This window comes from Haliaeetus albicilla, chromosome W (assembly GCF_947461875.1).
Source record: "Haliaeetus albicilla chromosome W, bHalAlb1.1, whole genome shotgun sequence".
In the NCBI taxonomy this organism is placed as follows: Eukaryota; Metazoa; Chordata; class Aves; order Accipitriformes; family Accipitridae; genus Haliaeetus; species Haliaeetus albicilla.
Window position 1 is genome coordinate 42,000,101 of NC_091515.1, and position 26,480 is coordinate 42,026,580.

The window sequence follows — 26,480 nt, forward strand, 5'->3', positions numbered from 1 at the left end:
CTTGCTACAGAATGTACAACTAGAAGAAAAAGGATTGTGTGCAGAGTTACCTACTGATGGTCCTACAGTATTTACGGATGGCAGTGGAAAAACAGGAAAGGCAGTAGTAGTTTGGAAAGAAGGTCAGGTATGGAAAAATCACATTGTCACATGTGAAGGCTCCCCCCAAGTGGTGGAACTTCAAGCTGTAATAGAAGTATTTAAAAAGTGGCAGGATGTTGAGGTCAATATTATTGCTGATTCTTTATACGTGGTAGGTGTAGTAAAACGTTTGAGACGGGCTTATTTGAAAGAAATTGATAACATCACATTGTTTGAAAAATTTAAGATGTTGCTCTTTCTGTTAAACCAACGGACAAAATGTTATTATATAATGCATGTGTGAAGTCACACCGGTTTGCCTGGATGGATCACAGAAGAGAATAAACGAGCTGATTTACTAGCTAATCCTGTATGGACTGGGCCACCCCCCAGTAAACTTCTGCAGGCACGTGGAGCTCATAGTTTTTTCTGAGTGCCAGAAATTATCTGGGCACGGAGATGGCGCTGTAAATCCTAGGGGTCTGCGATCCTTGCAATTGTGGCAGACTGATGTGACTCATGTACCAGCTTTTGGAAAATTGTGTTATGTTCATGTTTTTGGTGATACATATTCCTTGATGGTATGGGCCACAGCACTTGCGGGCGAAACAAGTCGACATCTACAAACACACTTACGACAAGCATTTGCAGTAATGGGTGTCCCAGCCCAGATAAAAACAGATAATGGACCATGTTTTATAGCACGACGGACTCAGGAATTTTTTCAGCAATGGGGAGTTACTCATATTACCGGCATTCCTCATTCTCCCACAGGGCAAGCTATAATCGAACGTACTCATAAAGTATTAAAAGATTTTTTGGAAAAACAAAAAAGGGGGAGTAGGGAATCTCTCTCCACAAGAAAAGTTAGCTAAAGCCAAAATTAGGGGTAAGGTCATGGTTTTAGTTAAGAATCTAGAAACAGAGTAATGGGAAGGTCCATTTCCATTAATAACCTGGGGGCGAGATTATGCTTGTGTTTCCACAGATACAGGCCCACAATGGACTCCCGCTCGATTTGTACGACCATCATCATCTGGAACATCCCAGAGGGTACGGCAATATGAATACCACCTCAACCAAAAACTAAGTGTAGGTCACCTTGGCTAACATAACAGGTCAAGATTCTCTGTGCATTGCAACCGCATCACAAAGCCCATGAACCAATAGACAGGATGGCTATGACTCGTGCAGCGCACCTGGCCAGAGAGCGCATGCGTCATAGGCTCCCCATGTTGCAACTGAGGCGGATTTTGGCACCTGCTGGCCACGTGTGCTGAAATCCGTTCCTCTGCAAATGTATAAATACCGGGATTTTCCAAAGAGCGTTGGGCTGGTGTACGATAAGGCCATTGTTGCCTCCGTGGGGACGCTCACGTAAAGCTCGCACCTACCAATTGCTGGGCTAAGTTTGCGAAGCAAGACGGCACAAGAATGTACGGATGGTCCATCTTCCTCACAGTCCTTGGATGGACGTAGTCATGGATACCGCCGCAAACCAAAGAAAACATCTGGATAACCCTGGCTGACGTGATCGGACAAGATTGCTTATGCCTCAGTACAGTAACACCAAGCAATCCTTTTTTCACAGGTTTAATAGGGGGTCCCTGAATACAGATTGGTGTAGTATTATCTGATGTACTGTTAGATATAGATAGTATTAGACACACAACCTTACAAAACAGAGCTGCTCTTAAATCATTAGTTTAAATAGTTTTGATTTATCTTGTAGTGCTGTTTTTTTTTTTTATTTTGTGTGCCTTGTAGGTTGCAATGTGTTTAAAAATTAATTGATAGATCAAGTAAGGCTGTATTAATTGACAAAAAACAAAAAAGGGGGAATTGTGGACACATATTTAGCTAACGGTCACAAGAGCATTCCAGACGCTTTTAGAAGGCCTTGAACAGAATAAACAAGAAGACAAAAAAAGAAAGATGCCAATTAGAAGAACACAGGTGTGCATTCCATGATAAAGGGAACTTGGCACAAAGAACCTCAATTCAGCAGTTTATCTTGACCAATTAGAATGAGACAAGTTTTGCATGTTTTAGTTGGTATAACCAATTATGTCCTACGTTTATGCTCATGTACAGAGTTAGTATAACCAATTATATCTTATGTTTATGCGCGTGGACAGTGTCCATATAACCAATCATGTTCTATGCTTGTGCGCATGGACAGTGACTTTGCAGAATATGTGACTATAAGTATGTGTGTGTTTTAGCAATAAAGGGTCGTCTGTCGTCTGCTTTCAAGATTACAGGCGTCCGTCTACTTCAATCTCCTCAAGAACCCAGCACCAAACCCACAAAAACGGTTTGGCTGGAGACTGGGCTGATAAGCAGCCAAAACTGCATGAACATAGCAGAGAACCTGATTACAAGCCAACCACTTTACGCTATAAATATCTGCAGCCATCAGGCTCCATTGAGCTCTCCCTCCATAGCAGCTGGTTTCATGGCAGTGATCTCCCCTTGAGCAGGGATGCCTCTCAAGGTTACCCCTCGAGGCTGAGAGATCCCTTACCTGACATCAGGCATCGATGTGTTGGTAAGTGACATTTTTTGCATGCATGTAATATTTAAGATACGTATAGTAAGCTTACACGATGATCTTTGTATCCCATACTAACTTTAAGTGTAGTAAATAGCAGAGTATTGACGGCCAATCCATCTGTACTTATTAAATATTTTACATACCTAAATCTACTGATTAGATCTCAATAAACCAACTACTAGATTAGATCTGTCTGAGTGATCTCTGACTCTTCTCCTGTGACACCCTTCCATAGCAAAGGTATTTGAACAATACCAGTTGTATGCCAGTGCTGGGTGACAGAGATCTGCTATCTCTTACATCAAAATATAGCTAGTCACACTAATGCATTATAAGTCATCAGAAGGCTGTTATAGTTTCAACTGACTAAAGGTTTCTTTCATCCTTCCCCCTGCCCAACAGTCAATTTTATATGAAATAGTTGCACTGAAGTGATTTAATGCCTTAAAATCACAATGTGTAAGTAAGCTGATGAGGAAAGTTTTGCTTACTGGATCTCTGCAACCTCAATTTTCAGAAGTGATCTGTTTGAAAAGAGGTAACTAATTCTCCCTATGAATAATTCTACATTTCCTATTATTAATGGGAATTATTCGATCTCTACACAAAAATTGGGCACCTGCATACAGACTCCAGAATCCACCTAAGTATAAATGGTCTAGATCCCAGTTACAGAGCCAATGTAGTATATTAAAATTCATTTTGACACTAAACAAGTTTTAGTTAGATACATATATTACCTTTCTAATGCTGCTCTTCTTTTTTCTACAAATTCAGCAGATGAAGAATCTTCCTTGCCTACTTTAACCTTGGTCATGCCTTTGAAGAAAATTGCATCATATTGATTTTACGTTATCATAAAGAAATCATTAATGTAACTGATATGATTAGAAGATTAAGCTCAGCTAAGTTTAAGCCAAATTACAATGAAAAGTGCCACAGGATACAAAGAACACAAACACCACATGCTGCACACTTTTGTGGGAAACGTCTATGAAATATGCAATTTCCTGCAATACATCTATTGTGATTAAAGTTATTAAAAAACTAGTTGAATTTGCATTTATGAAGACAATCTAAATAAAGGTCACAGTCTTATTGGTCACTTGTGTTCAGAAGAAAACAGTTACTCTAATAAAGCAGAACAAGAAATTAAATCTTAGTTTATAAGTCTATTGATTGGTATACTCATAACTAATATTTTTATTCTAGTATTTTCTAATTTCTAAAAATAAGTGTGTGGGGTTTTTTGGGGGGGGGTTTGGTTTTTAGGGTTTCTTTTTAATTAAGGGATTGGGTATAAATGGCAAGGTTTGGGGGGGGCAGGCCCTGCAGGGGTGATCTCTGTGGGAGGAGGTCAGGGACTACCCTATGCTGGTCACAGCTGGTTCCAGCCAGCTTAACAATAGACCCACCACAGGCCAAAGCTGAGCCAGAGAAGTTTGTGGTGCATCTATGAAAACATATTTAAGAAAGGGCGGTTGTGGTGGGTTGACCCTGGCTGGGTGCCAGGTGCCCACCAAAGCCGCTCTATCACTCCCCCTCCTCAACTGGTCAGGGGAGAGAAAATATAACAAAAGGCTCGTGGATTGAAAGGTCGCATGTGAAAGGAAAGGAAAAAAAAAGATTTTATTCTCTACTTCCCATCAGCAGGCGATGTCTGGCCACTTCCTGGGAAGCAGGGCTTCAGTACTCATAGTGGTTGCTCCGGAAGACAAATGTAAATAACGAATGCCCCCACTTCCATCTCCCTTTACTTAGCTTTTATAGCTGAGCTGACATCATATGGTATGGAATATCTGTTTCATCAGTTTGGGTCAGCTGTCCTGGCTATGTCCCCTCCCAAGATCTTGCCCAGCCCCAGCCTGCCAGTGAGGGGGTGGGAAGTGTTGGAGAGACAGCCTTGATGCTGTGCCAGCACTGCTCAGCGGTAGCCAAAACACTGGTGTGTTATCAACACCTTTCTAGCTACCAATGAAGAGCACAGCACTACGAGGTCTGCTATGGGGCAAATTAACTCCATCTCAGCCAGACCCAATACAATCTCCACCCCTTATTCCATACCATTTCGTCATGATCAGGTCCCACATAATTTAATACACATATATCTTCTAACCACACCATTGTATTTAATTCTCATTACTGAAATCCCTTCTTACCAACACTTACAACTGAAACTACATACTTAAACCACCTTCATACCCAACATACAGATTTATACATTCTTATTAACTACTATCGCCTGTCCTTTAACAGAGAGATATTCCATGGGCTTCTTCCACTCCTCCAGATGTTCACAAACAAGCTATGACTTGGGCCTCATCTGTCAAGATGAGTGGTCAGGACAGGAGAAGCAGTATGTTCGAGGGAAAAAAGAAACAAGGCCAGAACAGTAGGGGGAACTCCACGCTGCAGCAGGTACACCCCTGAAGGGACTGCAGCCTGTGGAGGAACCCATGCTGGAGCAGAGGAAATGAGTAGAAGGAAAGAGCAGCAGAAGATAAGAGTAAGGAACAAGGAATGGCAAAAAGAAACCACTGTGTCCTGACCCCAACCTCCTGTACCACCTGTGGCCTCACTGTGAAGGGACTGAGTGTAAGATGCACTGATAACAAGGGGAGTGGGGACTACGAAGGGGGGACGAGAGGTGCCTGGACTGAAGTTGAGCCTGGGAAAGGCGGAGGAAAAGTGTTTTCCTTAAGTGTTTGTCTTTCCCTCCCCCAATACCCAAATCAGTAATTAAATGTTTTAAATTAAGTTAAATTGCTCAAGTTGAGTCTGTTTTGCCCACAACAGCCAAAAGGCGTTCATACAGGAAAATTACTGCTCCAGTTTCTATTGGGCAGAGTAGAAGGGCTGATCTTACTTCTGACCCTGATGAAGGGACTTCTGGTTTGCAGTTACAAAAATCAAGTAATAAATACTCTGACCAGGAATAAATAGGCCCTGCCTCCGGCCAGGCAGGGGAAAGCGACAACTGGGTTTACTGGACTGTGTGGGTTCAATGGCCTGGCACAGCAGACCCAAAGGAGTATAAGGCTGTAGTTGACACCAGTGCACAGTGTACCCTAATGCTATCAGGTTACAAAGGGGCACAACCCATCTGTATTTCTGGAGTGATAGGGGGATCCAAACAGCTGCCTGTGTTGGAGGCTAAGGTAAGCCTAACTAGGAATGAGTGACAAAAGCATCCTATTGTGACTGGCCAGGAGGGCACATGCATCCTTGGCATAAACTACCTCAGGAGAGGGTACTTCAAGGTAGGCTTTTGGTATAGCTGCCTTAAGTACAAGGAAGATTAAATAGCTATCTGCCCTGCCTGGCCTCTCAGAAGATTCCTCCATTGTGGGCTTGCTGTATGTCGCCACTGCTGTGGCTGCCATATGCAAAAGGTATTACAGCAGGAGTCACCCAAACCAATGAAGACTGAATCTCATGAGGAACCAGGCAAGTACAGCGCGACGCAACCTGAGCTGGATTTGTTAGACAACAATCCAACACAACACACCATCCCTCTTGTCCTGAGTGACCACCATAACAGATGGACTCCAAAGTCATGGAGTAAATGAACTCAACAGACATTTGTATTGGCATTTTATGGACATTTTACAGGGATGACCCACAGACTAAGGGAATGATATCTGTATATATATCAAAGGACGGGAAGGGTGGTGGTAGTTAATGAGGGATGGGATAGCGTGGGACCTGAGCATGATGTAAACGGTATGGAATAAGGGGTGGAGATTGTACTGGGTCTAGCTGAGATGGAGTTAATTTTCTTCATAGCAGCTCATATGGTGCTATGTTTTGAATTTGTTCTGGAAACAGTGTTGATAACACACTGATGTTTTATTTATTGCTGAGCAGTGCTTACACAGTGTCAAGGCCTTCTCTGTTTCTCACACTGCCCTACCAGTGAGTAGGCTGGGAGTGCACAAGAAGCTGGGAAGGGACACAGCCAGGACAGCTGACCCCAACTGACCAAAGGGATATTCCATACCATATGACATCACTCTCAGCAATAAACTGGAGCAGGGGTGGGGTGTGTGTTGCCAGGGCTGCTGTTGCTCAGGGACTGGCTGGGTATTGGTCAGCGGATAGCGAGCAATTTGGTTTCTTTGCATCACTTGTTTATCTTGCTTTTGTTCTTATTTATGCATTGTTTTTTGTGGTTTTTTTTCCCCCCTTCCTTTTTTTTCTTATTAAATGGTCTTTATCATCTCAACCCACAAGTTTTCTCGCTCTTACCCTTCCGATTCTCTTGGAAGGGGGAGCAAGCAAGCAGCTGTGTGGTGCTTAGCTGCCTACCAGGGTTAAACCATGACAGTAGGACATTTCATATTAAGACTGCAGACTTAAAAAGTAAAATAAAATAAACGCGTGTGTAGTGTAAATGCACGTCATCTGCTTTCAGCTGTTTTGCCAGCTCTCCGCTTTAAGATGCCTCATTTTAAATCAGCCTAGAAAGCTCTATTTTTTTTCTTCTTTCCAAAATTATAAGCATGTGGACTATACACTTTTAGATGTGACTAAATACTACCCAAGCACTGAAGGGTAGGCAGTTCAAGTTTAAAGCGGGAGCTTTGTGCTCTTTGGAGAAAGGTCCTACAGAGTCTGTGAGTTTTCCCAAGTTATCTGTAGCCAAAGAAAGTCTCTACACTAGGACCTTAAGTCACACCCAGAGCTTGCTTACATAACAGTAAGTCCCACCATATTACCAAGTTCCATGTATATTTATTTTACAAGCAGAATTGGTATTAGAATATTTAATTTATATTATAGTACTGAAATCACATGCACACATTCAACCTTACAGAAAGTAGACTTACCTACAATACTTTTTTCTGGAGCAGGAGGCACAATGTAACCAATATGCATGTACTTCATTGCTAATTTGCTGTGCAAGCCAAGGAAATCACTGAATCTTCTTTTAACAAAGAATTCATTTTTGTTAAACATGGAAAGGGATGTCTAAAAAAAGAAAAGTAATTTTAGTTATGACTTACTGATGCATCTACTCAGCTGTGATATAAAGTTATTTGCAAATATATGTTGCACTAGTTACCTTTGTTGTTACTCTGTATGCCATATAAGCATTCATGCCATCCCCTGTAAGAAAATTAAAATACTTATCCTAAGGCAAGTTACCTTAATCCCTCCACACGCATTTTTTTTCCAAAATACATATTAAATAGCTTTTTATTTACATACTAAAACCCATCAAAAGATAACTGAATAAGGAATTATGCTAAAATCTCGGAATAATCTCTAAGAGGTAAGACAGCCTAACATATGACTTATTAGGTTCAAGTCACTTACCAACTTTCTCTGGGTCTGATACATTGATTTCTATATCAAGAAAATCTCCATTTGCTTCTTCTTCAATCTAGAAAAAAATGTATGCCATATTTAACAAGTTAATGTGCATTCATACTACGTATGGGTACAAAGATAAGGATATAGAGGAAGGGTCAGTATGTCTCAATGACTAAAAAGCTCTTCTAGACCCATCATCCAATTTTAAGTAAACATAATTTCACATCTTGGTTTTTAATTGTGAGCCTTCCTAAAAAAATTTTTAGTGTGGCAACCTCTTCTTCAGACTTGTTGGCCTCAGAGTTTTAGTAAACATTTATCTTGGGGAAATGCTCATTTTATCTCCTCCAATTCCAGCAGGCACAGAGGTTCAAAAATGCTCTCACAATGTTTCTATAAGCTTCTAATCAAAAGACAGATATATTCCTCATTATTAATGGTATCTGTAGTTGAAGAGTTGGGGATGGGGAAAGCAACAACTACAGAATTTTCAGATACTTGCCTGAGCTGTGTGATCACAGAATTTCCTAATCTTTCATGCAATATACATAAGTTTGATAAAACGGAAGTAGTTAAACACCATGGCAGAACAGACAGTGTGCCAAGGTTGAAGATGAACAAAATCAGAATGAAATGTCAGCTTAAGGCATCTGGGGAAGCAGCCATCATTGAGTCCCAGGCAAGTCTTGTTTGCCAAACCTCATTCATCAGTGATGTTTTCTAGGAGCATATTCTAGAATGAATGGTATTTGCCAATGCACAGACTTTGAATGGAATGCCAAATGTAAATAGCAAATTAAGTGGTAAAACTATGACCAGTCTCAGCTGTTTGTTAGTATGCAGAATAATGCTAACAACTGCTTCCTCCATTTCCTCATTAACAACAGCTTCAGAAATCCGAGTTAAAACCTGTAACATGCTAGTATGAATTAATACACATCTTCAACATTTCTCCTCCATCTAGCTCAACACTTGCTCCCTTCACACACTTTTACAATACCTATCCTGTAGGAATGAAGCATGTTATTCCTCACACTACAGATCTCATCACCTAAGCAATGAATACTCATGATATTGAGTCAAACACATATTAAACACAAAATAAACAGAATAGTTGTTCTCTTGCATACTTCCCTTTACCGAAGAATGATCCTGTGAGTAATTAGGAACTGCATTAAAAAAAAACCACAACAAAACCAACAAATAGCAAACATGTACCACACACACAGCCCCCAACAAGACATTTCCATAGTCATCAAAATATATGTTAAAAATTTTCTCAGTACCTCTTCTCTGGATCTATCAAAAATCACAGGGGCTGTTACACTTTTCGATTCCATTCTGGGAGCTACTAATGTAGTAGGTGTTACAGGAGTGATTGCAGGAGTAGGTTCTGGTGAAAGTACTGGATCCCTCTCTGGACTGTCCAATGAAACTTCTTCTGTGGCTTCTAGATAAAGATTTTGAGTTCACAAAAAAGTTTTTGTACGATAGAGATAGATGTGCACCACAAAAGATACCAAGCATGCACATTAAAAAGTGATAATACATAAGTTTAATAAGAACATTTATAAATAACATCCATTTGTCTCTCAGATAATTTCTCTAAATATGTCGGTAAAACTAGAGGGGACATCCGAGTTTCTAGTGAATAATAGGTTAAAGTAAAATTAAGTATGCATTTTTTTTTTATATATGCTGCCAGGTAAAGTCTTTTAAAGTAGTCACAAAACTGCTAAATCATTCATTCATTTCTATATGATATATCATGAAAACTAATGACATTTTTTCCACCACAGACCACTCTTTTTCAGCACCTATGTGTGAGGGACCAAGAGACTGTGAGAGACTGGCAACCATTTTGTCTCAAACAACCAAGCAGGTAGCCACAAGCAGTCAAAACAGGATATGCCTTGCGGAGGTGGGGTAGTGAACTGTTTCTGGGAGGCTTTCTAGTGGTTGTGCCTCAAAGAGGCTTTCTGGCAATTGTCTTTCTGGGAGGCTTTCTAGCTGTTGCGCTTTGGATGTTTTGTAACAGGTTCGGAGTTTTGCCATGGGCCCTTACCACAGCAGTTGTGTAAACAAGTTAAATGGGATAAGGGGGCATCAGCGACCCCCCCAACTCCCTCCTCAAGAACTTTGAGAAAACCCCACAATGCGGTATAAAAGGGGGGAAGACCAACCCCCAGGCCTGCGCCTGCCTCCTGAGGAATCCAGACAGTTACTGTCAAGACCCTTTCCTCACTGGATCCAAGGGCGGTGATACTTACCTCTCCTTTTCTTCTCTTTCTTCTCTCTCTCTCATCTCTTCTCTTCCTCCTACCTTGTTGTTAGGAATATTTTGCTATGGCTGTTAGGTGTCAAGTTTTTTATTTGAAATATCTGCTACGCCAAATTTAGCCACACTTGTGTTATAAGTCAATGTTAAATAAAACATATTTCAAGCATTTAGGAGCCATTGTCATGACTCCTGCCCTGGGATTCGCTGAGCGAAACGGGGCGTTGAAATTTTCCCTGTCCCTCCTAATTGTCATGACTCCTGTGTGTGGCAACGGACTATCTAAAAGATGACCTCCCTCGAGCCCACCGAGTGGGACGGGACACTATGCCAAATGTAGTTTTTGCACTCTGAACAACAACTGATTAAGTCACATAGGCTGATAACTGAGCATATCAAGAGAAATTATATATATATACCCCCCCTACCAAAAGCCCACAACTCATAAAATACAAATATTAGTAGATGAGACATTCTGACCAGTAAAACTAACTACTTATTTTTACTGTCTTCAGACTGTAGATAGTTCATCTATATTAAAGAGGATGCATAACTCTGCTCTGCAAACACTTCATGCTTTCTTTTCTCCACTAATTGATTTTGACCACCAGCAAACCATATATTTACAATAGATTATTTCAGTTGGAAGGGACCTACAACCATGATCTAGCTCAACTGCCTGACCACTTCAGGGCTGACCAAGTTAAAGCATATTATTAAGGGCATTATCCAAATGCCTCTTAAACACTGACAGGCTTGGGGCATCAACCACCTCTCTAGGAAGCCTGTTCCAGTGTTTGACCACCCTCTCGGTAAAGAAATGCTTCCTAATGTCCAGTTTAAACCTCCCCTGACACAGCTTTGAACCATTCCCACGTGTCCTATCACTGGATACCAGGGAGAAGAGATCAGCACCTCCCTCTCCACTTCCCCTCCTCAGGAAGCTGTAGAGAGCAATGAGGTCGCCCCTCAGCCTCCTTTTCTCCAAACCAGACAAACCTGAAGTCCTTAGCTGCTCCTCATAGGACATGCCTTTCAGCCCTTTCACCAGTTTTGTTGCCCTCCTCTGGATGCATTCAAGCATCCTTCACATCCTCACTCAAGGTGAGGCCGCACCAACGCTGAATATAGCAGGATAATCACCTCTTTTGACTGGCTGGTTATACTGTGTTTGATGCACCCCAGGATGCGGTTTGCCCTCTTGGCTGCCAGGGCATACTGCTGACTCATATTGAGCCTGCTGTCGACCAGCACCCCCAGATCCCTTTCTGCAGGGCTGCTCTCCAGTCACTCCTCACCCAATCTATACTTGTGCTGGGCATTACTCCATCCTAGGTGCAGAAATCAGCATTTCAACTTGTTCAATTTCATTCCATTAATCACTGTCCAATGCTCAAATCTATGGAGATCCCTCTACAAGGCCTCTCCTCCCTCGAGAGTTAACAGCACCTCCCAGTTTGGTATCATCAGCAAACTTGCAAATGGTGCATTCAACTCCTGCATCCAGATTGTTGATAAATATATTGAACAGAACTGGCCCTAGAAATGAGCCCTGAGGAACACCACTGGTGACTGGTCACCAGCCAGGTGTAGCCCCATTCACTACAACACTTTGAGCCCTGCCCTTCAGCCAGTCCTTCACCCAGCATACTGTGAACCCACTCATCCCAAAGTTGGACAACTTGTCCAGAAGGATGCTGTGAGGGACACTATCAAAAGCTTCACTAAAATCCAAAAAAATCCACCGCCTTCCCTTCATCCACTAGGCAGGTGACCTTATCATAGAAGGAGATAAAATTAGTTAAACAAGACTTTCCCTTTGTGAACCCATGTTGACTGTGCCTAAGGATTGCATTTGCCTTTAAATGCCGTTCAGTAGTACCCAGTATAATCTTCTCCATAATTTTTCCATGTATTGAGGTTAGACTAACAGGTCTGTAGTTCCCTGGGTCTTCCTTCATGCCCTTCTTGTAAATTGGAATAACATTGGCTAGCTTCCAGTCAGCAGGGACCTCCCCAGACTCCCAAGACCTTTGGCAGATGGTTGAGAGGGGTCCTGCCGTAACATCCACTAGCTCCTTCAGTACTCTGGGATGAATCCCATCAGGCCCCATGGACTTGTGAACATTCAGCTGATACAACTGGTTCCTTACAATTTCAGTGTCCACAAATGGAAAGTCACTGTTCTCATGCTCGTAGTCCTCCAACTCAGGGGACCAGGCAGCCCAAGGTCTATCGGTATTATTAAAGACTGAGGCAAAAACCACATTGAATGCCTCTGCTTTTTCTTTAACTCTATTAATCAGGTGACCATCTTCAATAAGTATTGGTCTGATGTTTTCTTTAGACCCCCTTTTGCTATTAACGTATTTTTAAAAAACCCCTTCTTGTTATCTGAAACAACACTGGCCAGTTTAACTCCAGTTGAGCTTTGGCCTTTTGTGTCTTCTCCCTGCGTATATGAGCCACAGCTCTGTAATCTTCCTGCGAAGCCTGACCTTGCTTGCAGAGATCTGTGAGAGACTGAAAGAGTTAATGCCTCAAACATTGTGGTGGGGCAAGTTCTGCATAACAACGAACCCTGCATGACAATGACTGCACCTGAGAAGCTGGTTACCAACAGGGCAGGTTATGGAGGGCATGCTGGAGGATGCGCAATGCCGTGTTCTGATACGCTGAGCAGGGCAGCTCACCATATATGGCCAGAGGTCATACAAAGTTTATTTGAGGAAGGGGCTCACGGCTGTGCAAGGGACCTTTCACGACCACCACCCCCCAATGGCGCCTGCGCACAAGATCGAGAGTTACATAAGTCCTTACGGGTGATGTGTAGAAGACCAAGAGGGGTGTGATTGATGTGAGAAAAGGCGGGAACTGGGCTATAAAAGATACAGACACGAGGAGCCCTGAAAGTGCGCCCACCGGAACTGGACCTCTAGATGGGCTGGACCAATGCTAGACCCAGGGCTGGTGAAATCTTTCTCTTTTCTTCTTTCTCTCTCTCTTTCTCTCTCTTTTTTCTATAACCCCCACACCTCATCCCTTTAGATATAAAACCATTGACCAATTCTGGGACTAGGAGTGGATCTAGCCGCCCCTAGGCTCTTCACTGAGAAGGAGTCTAGAAAGCAAGGGGGTCCACTCTGAACCTCCTGACTCAACCGGAGGGATCTCCTTATTGTCTTCCCTGAACTGATATATATGTGGTTAGCACATGTTACATGGATAACTGAGGTAGTTTCATGCCAATTCCTCTTGTGAGAAACCTTGCCACCTACTGTTACACCTCCCAAGTTCAGGTTGCTTCTGCCTTGAATAAAATGTTTAACTGATCGTTTGGTATCGTTTCACCTTAATTTAGCCCGAGGGAATTCTGAACTCACCACAACCCCTCCCTGGTCTGTCCAGCAGGGGTCGTGACAAGATCTTACCATTTCTTTTTCCTCTTGATTTCCATGAGGAGTTCCCTGTTCAGCCAAGATGGTCTTCTGCCCCGATGGCTTGACTGACAACACAGTGGAATTGCCTGCTCCTGTGCTTCTAAAAGGTGGTTCTTAAAAGACTGACCAGCACTCATGGACTCCTAAGCCCTCAAAAGCAGATTCCCAGGGTACTCTGCTAAATAGCTCCCTGAATAGTTTAAAGTTTGCTCTCCTGAAGTCCAGGATAGCAACTCTGCTGTCCTTTTCTCTCATTACACTGAAAATTTTAAACTCAAGAATTTAATGATCACTGTGGCCAAGACAGCCACCTACCATCACATCTCCCACGAGTCCCTCTCTATTCACAGACAGCAAGTCTAGGAGGGCATCTTTCCTAGTTGGCATCCTGAGTACCTATAACAAGAAGCTATCTCCTACAAAATTCAAGAATTTTCAAGACCTCCTTGTCACAGCAGTATGTCATTCCTAGCTGATGTCTGGGAAGTTGAAATCCCCCATAAGGACAAGGGCTACTGATCCATAGATGTGGAGGTCCTCGGCTGGACCGAGGGGCCTGGAGAGGATATTGACCTTGACAAGATTACAGTGTTCCGTGAGAGAATAAGAAAGGATGAGAAGCATGCCTGGGAAACTAAGTTTAAGGAATGTGTTGACCATTTGCAGTTGTGATAAGGAACCTGAAAAAGTCACCCAATGAGGGGTGAGAAAAACAGCTTCTGACAACTTTTTGACCAATAAGGGACAGACATATGTACAAGGTAACAAGTATAATGGGTATAAATTTGCTGGCTTGTAGTAATAAAAAACCCCACCTTCTTTGCTTGTACTATAAGAATGCGTACGTGTCGTTTGTCCGTCTCGACCGCGACAATTGGTGACCCCGACGAGATGCTGTAAATAATGCTTGTGACTACGAGGAGAGCAGTGAAGACAGAGCCCGGCATAGCTTGAGAGCGGCGGGAAGAGCTGCTAGTCCGGACCGATACTTGACACCTGGAGATAAACAGGTGAGCTGCCGGGAACATGGGCGGGACTCTCAGTAAAGAGGACGCCGGAATTGTAAATATGTGGAAAGTAATATTGCAAAAGAGAGGACTTAAAGTAGAAGAGTTGATGTTGCGGAAAATGCTCTTATGGGGCAAGCAACACGGATATAAAGCAGATACAGTGACTGCATTTAGTGTGCCTGTGTGGCAAGGACTCGGGGACGAGCTGTTTGACAGTGCGTCCCGAGGGTCTAAGGAGGCAGCCAGCCTCCTGATGACGTGGTACCTGCTCCTTGAAACCGTCAAAGACATTAAAGAACAAAGGGATAGGATGAAGGAGCCAGACGTCCCTATCGTGGGGGGAGGACAGTCCTCTCCCACAGAGGACGTGGGGTCTGTTGCCCAGTCCTCTGGTGAGCGCGCAGGGTGGCCAAAGCCACGGGGCCGACAAAAGAACCCTTTCGTTGATGACTCTGATGATGAGCAGCCCTCAGGACATCCTCGGACTATTAAAGATAGAATGTATAAGCGGCCCCAGGACTTGCTTCCTGATCGTGACGTATGCCCCGCTGAAACGGCAGAGGCGCTGGTTAACCCGTCCGCCCCCCTCCTTGCTGCCTGATTCAGAGGATCAAGAAGGGATGAATAGCCACCCCCCGGGGGCGATGGCTTTCCCCGTGGTACGGGGTGATCTAGGACAAGGAATTATGGATGAACATAGACCATATTCGTGGAAAGTTATACAGGATTTACAAAAGGCAACTGCGCAATATGGTCCCAACTCCCTGTCCTGGGTTCAGCTGGGATAGAGTTAATTTTTTTTTACAGGAACCTGGGAGGTGGGGGGCATAGCCGGGGCAGCTGACCTGAACTGGCCAAGGAGCTATTCCATACCATGTGACATCATGCTCAGTATATAAAGGGGGAGCGGGCCGGGGGGTGTGCTCTTCTCTTCGGTGGGGGAAGTGGCAGAGTGTCGGGTCCCGGGTGGTGAGCAGTTGCACTGTGCATCACTCTTTTTTGTATACTTTTTCATTAGTACCGTTGTTGTTGTTGCAATTTCTTTGTGTTGTTCCAGTAAACTGCCTTTATCTCAACCCTTGAGGTTCCAGTTTTGTTTTTTTTTTCTCTCCTCCGTCTTCCCCCCATCCCACCGGAGGGGGGCGGGAGGAGTGAGCGGCCGCGTGGTCCTTTGTTACCGGCTGGGCTGAAACCACGACACTCCCCCACAGTTATGCAATTAATACGCCTATTAACTATGGAAGAAATGACACCTTATGATGTTGCTCAAATTGCTCAAATTATTTTCCAACCTGTGCAATGCGCTGTTTTTCATAGTATCTGGACTCAGAGAGCAGAGGTGCAAGCAGTACACAATTTGCAGCTTTCACAAACCGATCCACGTTATGGTAACGGAGCTGATGTTCTGACTGGGGCTGGTCAATTTAATAATCCTCAACATCAGGCTCAATGACATCCGCTTGTATTGGAGCAAGTAAAGACTATTGGTGTAGAAGCTTTACTCCGAATGGCGGAGCTGGCGGAGCCTAAGGCAAGATATACCATGATTAAACAGGGGGCTAAAGAGCCATTTCTGTTATTTGTAGAGAAATTGATGGGGGCTATAGAGCGGCAGGTATTTGATGCACATATACGAGAAATGCTGGTAAAACAGTTAGTCCGTGACAATGCTAACGCAGATTGTCAAAAGGTGATTGAGACACTCCCTGGGGATCCAACCCTAGAAGCTATGATTACGGCTTGCGGGAAGGTGGGCTCTGTTGAACACAAAATGTCTGCATTAGCTACAACTATGTCTGCAATGCGTATGTCTAACCAGAAATGTTACTGCTGCGGGCAGACTGGACATGTCAAGGCTAACTGTCCCGCTAAAAATAGAAAAGGAGGAGCCGGGCAGGTGGCCGTGGGAGCAGCTACATGTCTTAAGTGCGGAAAGCTGGGACACTTCGCAAAGCAATGTAAATCTAAATTTCATGCTAACGGTCAACCCCTCCAGTCGGGAAACTGCAGAAAGAGCGCGAAGGGGCGCGTGCAGACACAAATGCCCTACCACTCCAGCAACCCCTTTCTGGTACAACAGCCAGCGCAGACACCACAAGCCTTTGTGACAAGTTACGGGGATAAACCCAAGGAGCAGACGGGATGGATGTATGCACTGCCTGCACAGTAACTTTATCTACCCAAGGAGTGCATAAAGTGCCCCTGGAAGCCTGGGGACCAATTGGTAAAGGATTAAGTGCCTTACTAATAGGACGATCAAGTAGTACTTTGCAAGGGTTAATGGTGCATGTGGGAGTTATTGATGCTGATTATCACGGGCAAATATGTGCAATGGCATCTACCGCAACCCCTCCAGTCACTATAAAAGGAGGCACACGAATTGCTCAACTCGTACCATTTATGAGCTGTGTGCCTGCGACAGAACAGGTAACTCGTGGTACTCAAGGTTTTGGGTCCACTGGAAAGCTGCAGGTATTTTGGTCGCAACGCATTATGGAAAGCAGGCCAGAAATTACCTGTACCCTCACTATGGCAAATGCATCCCCATCACAGATAAAATTGATAGGTTTGCTGGACTCTGGGGCTGATATGACCATCATAGCGCAGCGTAACTGGCCCTCCTCGTGGCCATTGGTTGTAAATGCGGAAGGAGTGTTGAGTGTAGGTGGAGTTTCAAAGAGTTTTATTGCAGCAAAACCATTGCTAATAAGCAACCCAGAGGGACAGAAAGCCACTGTGAGGCCATATGTCACCACTTTGCCACTTAATTTATGGGGTCGAGATGTGTTGGATGAATGGGGGGTGCATCTTACCATGGATTTTTCATAGGGGCCACTGTGCTGCAGGGTGTGGAGCGCCCGACACTGGCACTGACCTGGTTAACAGATAAACCAGTGTGGGTGGATCAGTGGCCCCTCAGTCAAGAAAAACTCCTCGCCTTGAAATCTGTAGTTGCAGAACAATTGGCCGCAGGACATATTGAGGCCTCTCATAGCTCATGGAACACACCAGTGTTTGTGATCAAAAAGAAATCTGGAAAATGGAGGCTATTGCATGATTTACGAAAGATTAATGAGGTAATAGCAACCATGGGGGCATTGCAGCCAGGGTTACCTTCTCCAACTATGATTCCAATGCAATGGGAAATTATTGTAATGGACTTAAAAGATTGTTTTTTCACCATCTCTTTAGCTGCACCTGATATGGAGAAGTTGGCTTTCACTGTACCTTCAGTGAACAACAGTGAGCCAGAGAAAAGGTATCATTGGAAAGTTTTGCCTCAGGGAATGAAAAATTCTCCCACCATTTGTCAGTGGTTTGTGGCAAAGGCCTTAAGTCCAGTTCGTGCTGCATTCCCAACATGTTATTGTTATCATTATATGGATGACATTTTGTTAGCCGCTCCATCTCAACGAATGTTAAGCGAAATGGAAGTCACAGCACGTGATTCACTACAGCGATTAGGCCTAGTTATTGCACCTGAAAAGGTACAGCGTCAACAGCCGTGGCTGTATTTGGGTATGAAAATATTAAATCAGATGGTCACACCACAACCCATTCAGTTACAATTGGAGATAAAAACTTTAAACGATGTAAAAAAATTGGCCGGAGTGATCAATTGGGTTCGACCCTATTTAGGGTTGCCATCATCGAAATTACAGCCACTTTTGGATTTATTGAAGGGTGATACAGATATTGCTGCACCACGGGCATTAACCCCTGAGGCAAAACAAGTAATTACAGAAGTAGAGCAAGCAATTGTGCATAGACATGTGTGGAGAATTGATCTGACAGTTTCAATTCAGGTTTTTGTATTAATAGACAAATTGGTACCTTTTGCCATGATCGCACAATGGAATTCTGATTGGCCGGATCCATTGCATGTGTTAGAATGGGCCTTCTTACCGTTCAGACCAAACAAAACCGCCCCAGGTCTTTTGGAGCTTTTAGCCCAAATTATCATGAAGACCCGAGTTCGATGTAAGGAATTGATAGCCAGGGACCTGGAATGTATCACTGTGCCTGTTAAAACCGATTATTTTGAATGGCGTCTCGCTAATAGCTCCGCATTGCAAGCAGCCTTGGCAAATTATACTGGGCAAATTGGGTATCATCTTCCCTCTCATCCGTTAATTAAAATGGGAAGTCAAATACGCTTTGCACAAAAGCAACTAAGTCAATCAGAGCCAGTGATTGGTCCCACGGTGTTCACTGACGGTTCAGGAAAAACAGGAAAAGCAGCCATTGTGTGGCATGATGGCCGGCAATGGCAACAGAAGATAGAACAGCAAGAAGGCTCCCCTCAAGTTGTAGAACTTCGAGCAATGGTGATGGTGTTTCAACATTTTCCAGATCCTGTAAATGTTGTTACCGATTCAGCTTATGTGGCAGGTTTGGTTCAAAGATTGGATAAGGCTGTGCTTGGTCAGGTGGGAAATGAAAAGTTATTTGGGGTGTTGAAGCTGTTATGGATGGAGATTCAGGAACGCCACTCCCCATATTATGTCATGCATATTAAAAGCCACACAAGCTTGCCTGGCTTTACTGTGGAAGGGAATGCTCGTGCAGATGCTCTTGTATTGGGGGTAGCAATAGGTCCAGTACCAAATGTGAGACAACAGGCAATCGAAGCTCATCGTTTTTCTCACCAAGGACATCGGGCCTTAAAGCGGCAATTTCGATTGTCAAACTCTGAGGCTCGTGCCATCGTCGCCATGTGCCCTGACTGTCAGGGCCACCATGTACCTCATTATTATGGAACCAATCCTAGAGGCCTTCGAGCCTTGCAAATCTGGCAGACTGACATGACACATATTCCTGAGTTTGGGCGGTTGAAATATGCGCATGTGTCTATTGATACTTTTTCTTCTGTTGTTATTGCCACCGCTCATACAGGTGAAGCCGCCAGGGATGTTATTCGACACTGGCAACGAGCGTTTTCTGTGGCTGGTGTACCTCAGCAGATTAAGACTGACAACGGTCCAGCCTATCTTTCTACCAAGGTGACTACCTTTTTGCAGCTTTGGGGAATTACCCATGTCACCGGTATCCCTCATTCTCCCACAGGACAAGGCATTGTAAAGTGCGCCCATGGAACTCTAAAGCATATGCTTCAAAAACAAAAAGAGGGAATGATGGGTGAGGGCCCAGAGGCTCGACTTAACAAGGCCACGTATGTATTAAATTTTTTGCAGGTCACTGACGATGTTCAACAACCACCAATGCTGCGTCATTTTGGGTCATTGACAAGTATATCTGGTGTGACCCCCGGGGTTAAGGTTCAGATACAGGACCTGCAGACGGGTCAATGGTCTGCACCTTGTGACTTATTAACCTGAGGTCGAGGTTATGCTTCTGTCTCCACAGATACTGGACCGCGATGGGTGCCGGGATGACTGGTAAAACCCTACTTAGAAGTGTCATTGCCTGCTGCAGTCTCCTCAGAGTAGTAGTTGCAATATAGGTACCATCGCAGCCCAAGATGAACATATGGGTAACGCTTGCAAATGCTACGGGCCAAGAGAGATGCTGGCTAAGCATGCAAAGCAATGCTACATCACAAGCTCTTTCTGGATTATTGCTAGATATAGATTCTATATGCCATGCTATGCTATAAAACAGAGCAGTTATTAATTTTCTATTGTTGGCCCATGGCCACAGTTGTGAAAACCTTAATGGTATGTGTTGTATGAACCTATCAGATCATTTGGTGTCAGTGTCCCAGAGTATCCAACAGCTGCAAAAGGAGGTGCAGAAGCTGACAGAAGATGTTGGGGTTTTTGGGTTGGATGGCTTGTTCTCTCAATGGGGGATTGGAGGGTGGTTAAAGGGAGTATTGAAAACAGGATTATTAATATTGGCAATTATTATCATTGCATTGAGCATCCTCCCATGTGTGCTGTCCTTGCTGCAAAGGGCCCTGCAGCAGACAATTCACATGGCATATTTGGTGCAAAAACAAGAAGGGGGAATTGTGGAGGACCTTGGCTGGACCGAGGGGCCTGGGGAGGATATTGACCTTGACAAGATTACAGTGTTCCCGTGAGAGAACAAGAAAGGATGAGAAGCATGCCTGGGAAACTAAGTTTAAGGAATGTGTTGACCGTTTGCAGTTGTGATAAGGAACCTGAAAAAGTCACCCAATGAGGGGTGAGAAAAACAACTTCTGACAACTTTTTGACCAATAAGGGACAGACATATGTACAAGGTAACAAGTATAATGGGTATAAATTTGCTGGCTTGTAGTAATATAAAAAAACCTTCTTTACTTGTACTATAAGAATGCGTACGTGTCGTTTGTCCGTCTCGACCGCGACACAGAGATTTCTCCTAATTTCCTATAGAATAACTCATTGGTGTTATCATCCTGGCTGGGCGATTGGTAGTAGACACCCACTAAAACATCTCCTTTGTTTTCCTTTCCCCTAATCCTCACCCAGAGGCTCTCAACCACATCATCCCTAACTGTAAGGGCTATATAATCAAAGCTCTCCCTTACATACAGTGCAACACCTCCACCTCACCTGTCCTGCCTATCCCTCCTGAACAGCCTGTAGCCCTCCATCCCAGCACTCCAACGGTGGGACTCATTCCAAAAAGTCTCACTAATACCAATGATATTGTAGCTCTGGGAGCTGACCAATGCTTCTGGTTCATCCTGTTTGTTTCTCATACTACGTGCATTGGTGTACAAGCATTTCAGATATGCTCCTGTGGCCTCTGTGTTCCCAGGAGCAGTGTAAAAGTTCCTACTAGCATTGTCACCCTCGGGTGATGCCATGCCAACCCTTGGCTTACCTACTACAATCCTGTTAGTATCCCCTTCCTTCCCCCATCGATTCTAATTTAAAGCTCTCTCGATCAGCCCTGCCAGCTTACACCCAAAGACACATTTTCTGCATGGGGACAGGTGGATCCCATCAGACCCTAGAATACCTTGTCTCTCAAAGGCTCTTCCATGGTTTAAAAAAAAAATAATCAAAGTTTTGCTGCAGGCAGCAGTCCTGGAGCCATGTATTGATATCCAGGGCCCGCCTGTTTCTTCCAAATTAGAACAATAGAATCATATAATCATTTACGTTGGAAAAGACCTCTAAGATCATCAAGTCCAACCGTCAACCCAACACCACCATGCCCACTAAACCATGTCCTGAAGTGCCACGTCTACACGGTTTTTGAACATCTCTAGGGATGGTGACTCCACCACTTCCCTGGGCAGCCTGTTCCAAAGCCTGACAACCCTTTCAGTAAAGACATTTTTCTTAATATCCAAACTAAACCACCCCTGGCACAACTTGAGGCCATTTCCTCTCGTCCTATCACTAGTTACTTGATAGAAGAGACCACTACCCACCTCACTACAACCTCCTTTCAGGTAGTTGTAGAGAGCGATAAGGTCTCCCCTCAGCCTCCTCTTCTCCAAACTAAACAACCCCAGTTCCCTCAGCCGCTCCTCATGAGACTTGTGCTCCAGGCCCTTCACCAGCTTGGTTGCCCTTCTCTGGACATGCTCCAGCAACTCAGTGTCTTTCCTGTAGTGAGGGGCCCAAAACCGAACGCAGTACTCAAGGTGCGGCCTCACCAGTGCCGAGTACAGGGGGATGATCACCTCCCTGCTCCTGCTGGCCACACTATTTCTGATGCAGGCCAGGATGCCGTTGGCCGCCTTGGCCACCTGGGCACACTGCTCGCTCATATTCAGCCAGCTGTCAGCCAGCACCCCCAGGTCTTTTTCTGCCGGGCAGCTTTCCAGCCACTCTTCCCCAAGCCTGTAGCGCTGCATGGGGTTGTTGTGACCCAAGTGCAGGACCCGGCACTTGGCCTTGTTGAACCTCATACGATTAGCCTCGGCCCATCGATCCAGCCTGTCCAGATCCCTCTGTAGAGCCTTCCTACCCTCGAGCAGATCAACCCTCCCTCCCAACTTGGTGTTGCCTGCAAACTTACTGAGGGTGCACTCGATCCCATTGTCCAGATCATTGATAAAGATATTAAAGAGAACTGGCCCCAAAACTGAGCCCTGGGGAACACCGCTTGTGACCGGCCGCCAAATGGATTTAACTCCGTTCACCACAACTCCCTGGGCTCGTCCATCCAGCCAGTTTTTTACCCAGCAAAGAGTACAGCTGTCTAAGCCATGAGCCGCCAGCTTCTCAAGGAGTATGCCAGGAGAGACAGTGTCACAGGCCTTGCTGAAGTCCAGGTAGACAACATCCACAGCCTTTCCCTCATCCACTGGGCGGGTCACCTGGTCATAGAAGGAGATCAGGTTGGTCAAGCAGGACTGTAAAGGGAACTAGGCCTTAAGCCTCATTGTTTCTAAGACTATTAATATCAGACATATAACTAATGATTAAAGATTGTTTTAGATGTGATTAATAGAATGCAGGTGCTTATAAAACAATATGCATAAATTGCTTATTTGTCCCTTGTGTAGCCCTCACCATGGCTGGCTTAAAAACCAGTTGTATTGGGTCTGGCTGAGATGGAGTTAATACTCCCCATAGCAGCCCTCACAGCACTGTGCTCTGCATCAGTAGCTAGAAAGGTGTTGATAGCACACCAGTGTTTTGGCTACTGCTGAGCAGTGCTGGCACAGCATCAAGGCTGTCTCTCCAACATTTTTGCCCCCCCTCAATGGCAGGCTGGGGCAGGGCAAGCTCTTGGGAGGGGACATAACCAGGACAGCTGACCTAAACCAACCAAACAGATATTCCATACCATATGACGTCAGCTCAGATATAAAAGCTAAGTAAAGGGAGACGGAAGGGGGGGCATTTTGTCTTCCGGAGCAACCACTACGCGTACTGAAGCCCTGCTTCCCAAGAAGTGGCTAGACATCGCCTGCTGATGGGAAGTAGAGAATAACATAATTTGTTTTTTCTTTGCTTTCGCGCGCGCAACCTTTGCTATCACTTTATTAAACTGTCCTTATCTTGACCCACAAGGCTTTTGTTATATTTTCTCCCCCCCGTCCAGCTGAGGAGGGGGAGTGATAGAGCGGCTTTGGTGGGCACCTGGCATCCAACCAGGGTCAACCCACCACAGTCCTTTTTGGAGCCCAACGTGGGGCACGACAACGGCAGTTTTGCATTAAGCATTCTATAGCTAGTTATTAAGTAGCAAGCTCCTGTGCAGGTCACGGAGCTTGTTAGCTGCTTGCTTATCTCTAGCTTGCTGAGTTTGGGAACATGTTAATGCAAATCATGGCTGCGTGCTTTGTCCTGGCACTGATGGCTTACTGTGCTGTGGGAGCTATCTTGTGGGGAGAATGAAGGAACGCGGGAACGTGCTAATACAAATAATGTCTATGTGCTTTGTCCTGGCACTGATGGCTTTGCTGTGTTGTGGGAGCTATCTTGTGGAGGAGATGAGGGAACACATCTCCCTCTCCCTACCGGGCATTGATGTGAATGGTTTTATTATGCAGGCTCCCGAGGTCCTTGTTCACCCTTATGTAAGCTGTTTAATACTAATAATTAATACTGGTGGTATATTATGGGTATTGTGGAATCTGGTCTCGTCCTGGTATAAGAGAAGGCAAGTTTTAGGTGAGGCAACACTGAAATGTGCCCTCAAGCGACCGGTGCCTGGGTGGCAGGGTATATGGAAGGATTTGGGCAGATTCCTAGGACGGTTATCACCTCCCATAATCTGGGATTTTACATCTGAACAGGCAAGTAACCCTGGCAAACTGACACGCCACCTGATAGAAGGGTGCCTTGCCTATCCCAATGAAAACCAGCAGCTTCTCGCACTGTACTGGGGCCTGGCCTATGCCTACCGAGCCATAGTTCAACACTCTCAGAGGACCATGGTTGAGGCAGGGACCCAGACTGCATCTGAGGACACCATGCTCAAGATAGGGACCCAAACAACAACAACTACAGTAATTGCCCCAATAGTGAAAAGGAAGCAGTGGACAAGGAGATCAACGGGTCCATACCATCGATTAGTGAGGGAAGAAGAAGAAGAGGAAAGGCTTGATCTAGAAGCTGGTCCTTCGATAAGGAAATTGGAGGAAGGAGTGAGGGAACTTAAACAGGAAGCGGAAACTACCCGGTCCCTGACGTCCTCAGAACTTCGGGACTTGCGGAAAGATTACAGCCGCCAGCCAGGTGAGCGGATTGCTGCCTGGCTGCTCCGATGCTGGGATAATGGGGCTGATAGTCAGCAACTGGAAGGCAAGGAAGCCCAACAGCTGGGATCCCTCGCTAGAAACCGGGGAATTGAAAGAGGAATTGGAAAAGAGGCAGCAGTTTGCAGTCTCTGGAGCTGGCTCCTCTCAAGTGTGAGGGCAAGATATCCATTCAAGGAAGATCTTGTCAATTCCTCAGGAAAGTGGACTACCGCAGATGAAGGCATCCAGTACCTGAGAGAGTTAGCAGTGGTGGAAGTCATCTACAGTGATCTAGATGATGAGGAAGTCTCCAAAGCTCCAGAGGATGTCCTGTGCACATGGGCCATGTGGCGAAAGGTGATTCAAGGTGCCCCAGCATCGTATTCTAACAGCTTGGCAGCAATGTATTGTCCAGATATGGAAACACCAACTGTGGAGAAAGTGTCGTCTTGGCTCCAAAACTTTGAGGAAAATCTCTGTGTCTCCTCATCCCTACAGGACAGTGCCTTGGCTGTTAGGGATGCTCCAAGAAATCAGTCCTCTCCTGCCCCGGTCAGAGGGAAAGGGAGCCCAAGGCGTATGCCACGTGGTACACTCTGGTTCTTCCTGCGTGACCAAGGGGAGGACATGAGGAAGTGGGATGGTGAACCCACCTTTAAGCTGGAAGCCCGTGTGCGTGAACTGAGAGGGAAGACAGCTGTTAAGAAGGGGTCACCCAAGAAGAAGGCTGTCAGCGTAGTTGCTGTAGAGGCCCAAGAAAGCACTCAGCGATCCTCCAGGCATAGAAGAACTGAAACTACCTCCCTTGATTCTGGTGAGGGGACTTCTGGTCTGGTACCGCAAGGATCGGACAGTGAATACTCTGACGAGGAACAGCAATAGAGGGTCCCTGCCTTCGGCCAGGAGGAGGAAAGGGATGACCGGATATACTGGACTGTGTGGATTCGATGGCCTGGCACATCAGACCCACAGAAGTATAAGGCTTTGGTAGACACTGGTGCACAGTGTACACTGATGCCATCAGGATACAGGGGCACGGAACCCATCTGGATCTCTGGAGTGACAGGGGGATGCCAAGAATTGACTATACTGGAGGCTGAAGTGAGCTTGACAGGGGACAAGTGGGAAAAGCATCCCATTGTGACCGGCCCAGAGGCCCCTTGTATCCTTGGCATAGACTACCTCAAGAGAGGGTACTTCAAGGACCCAAAGGGGTACCGATGGGCTTTTGGTGTAGCCACTGTAAACACAGACATGATCAAACAGCTATCCACCCTGCCTGGCCTCTCGGAAGATCCCTTCATTGTGGGATTGCTGCGAGCTGAAGAACAGCAGGTGCCAATCGCTACCAGGACGGTGCACCGGCGGCAATATCGGACAAACCGAGACTCCCTGGCTCCCATCCATGAGCTGATTCATCACCTAGAGAGCCAAGGAGTCATCAGCAAGACTCATTCACCTTTTAATAGTCCCATATGGCCAGTGCAAAAGTCTGATGGAGGGTGGAGGTTAACAGTAGATTATCGCGGCCTGAATGAAGTGACACCGCCACTGAGTGCTGCTGTACCAGACATGTTAGAGCTCCAATATGAACTGGCATCAAAGGCAGCCACGTGGTATGCTACAATTGATATTGCCAATGCATTTTTCTCCATTCCTTTGGCAGCAGAGTGCAGGC

At 45.1% G+C, this 26,480-nt stretch overlaps 1 protein-coding gene across 2 annotated transcripts in view; it reads right to left on the reverse strand.

The window, feature by feature from the left end:
- LOC138683376 (sorting nexin-2-like) overlaps positions 1–26,480 on the reverse strand; it is a 123,673-nt gene that overhangs the window by 53,431 nt on the left and 43,762 nt on the right. For both annotated transcript variants that reach the window (XM_069775095.1, XM_069775094.1), the window contains exons 3-7: positions 9,241–9,404; positions 7,958–8,024; positions 7,704–7,747; positions 7,468–7,609; positions 3,379–3,457 (exon numbers count right to left, since the gene is read on the reverse strand). In XM_069775095.1, the coding sequence (XP_069631196.1) occupies positions 3,379–3,457; positions 7,468–7,609; positions 7,704–7,747; positions 7,958–8,024; positions 9,241–9,404 (496 nt within the window). The remainder of the gene's footprint in view (positions 1–3,378; positions 3,458–7,467; positions 7,610–7,703; positions 7,748–7,957; positions 8,025–9,240; positions 9,405–26,480) is intronic.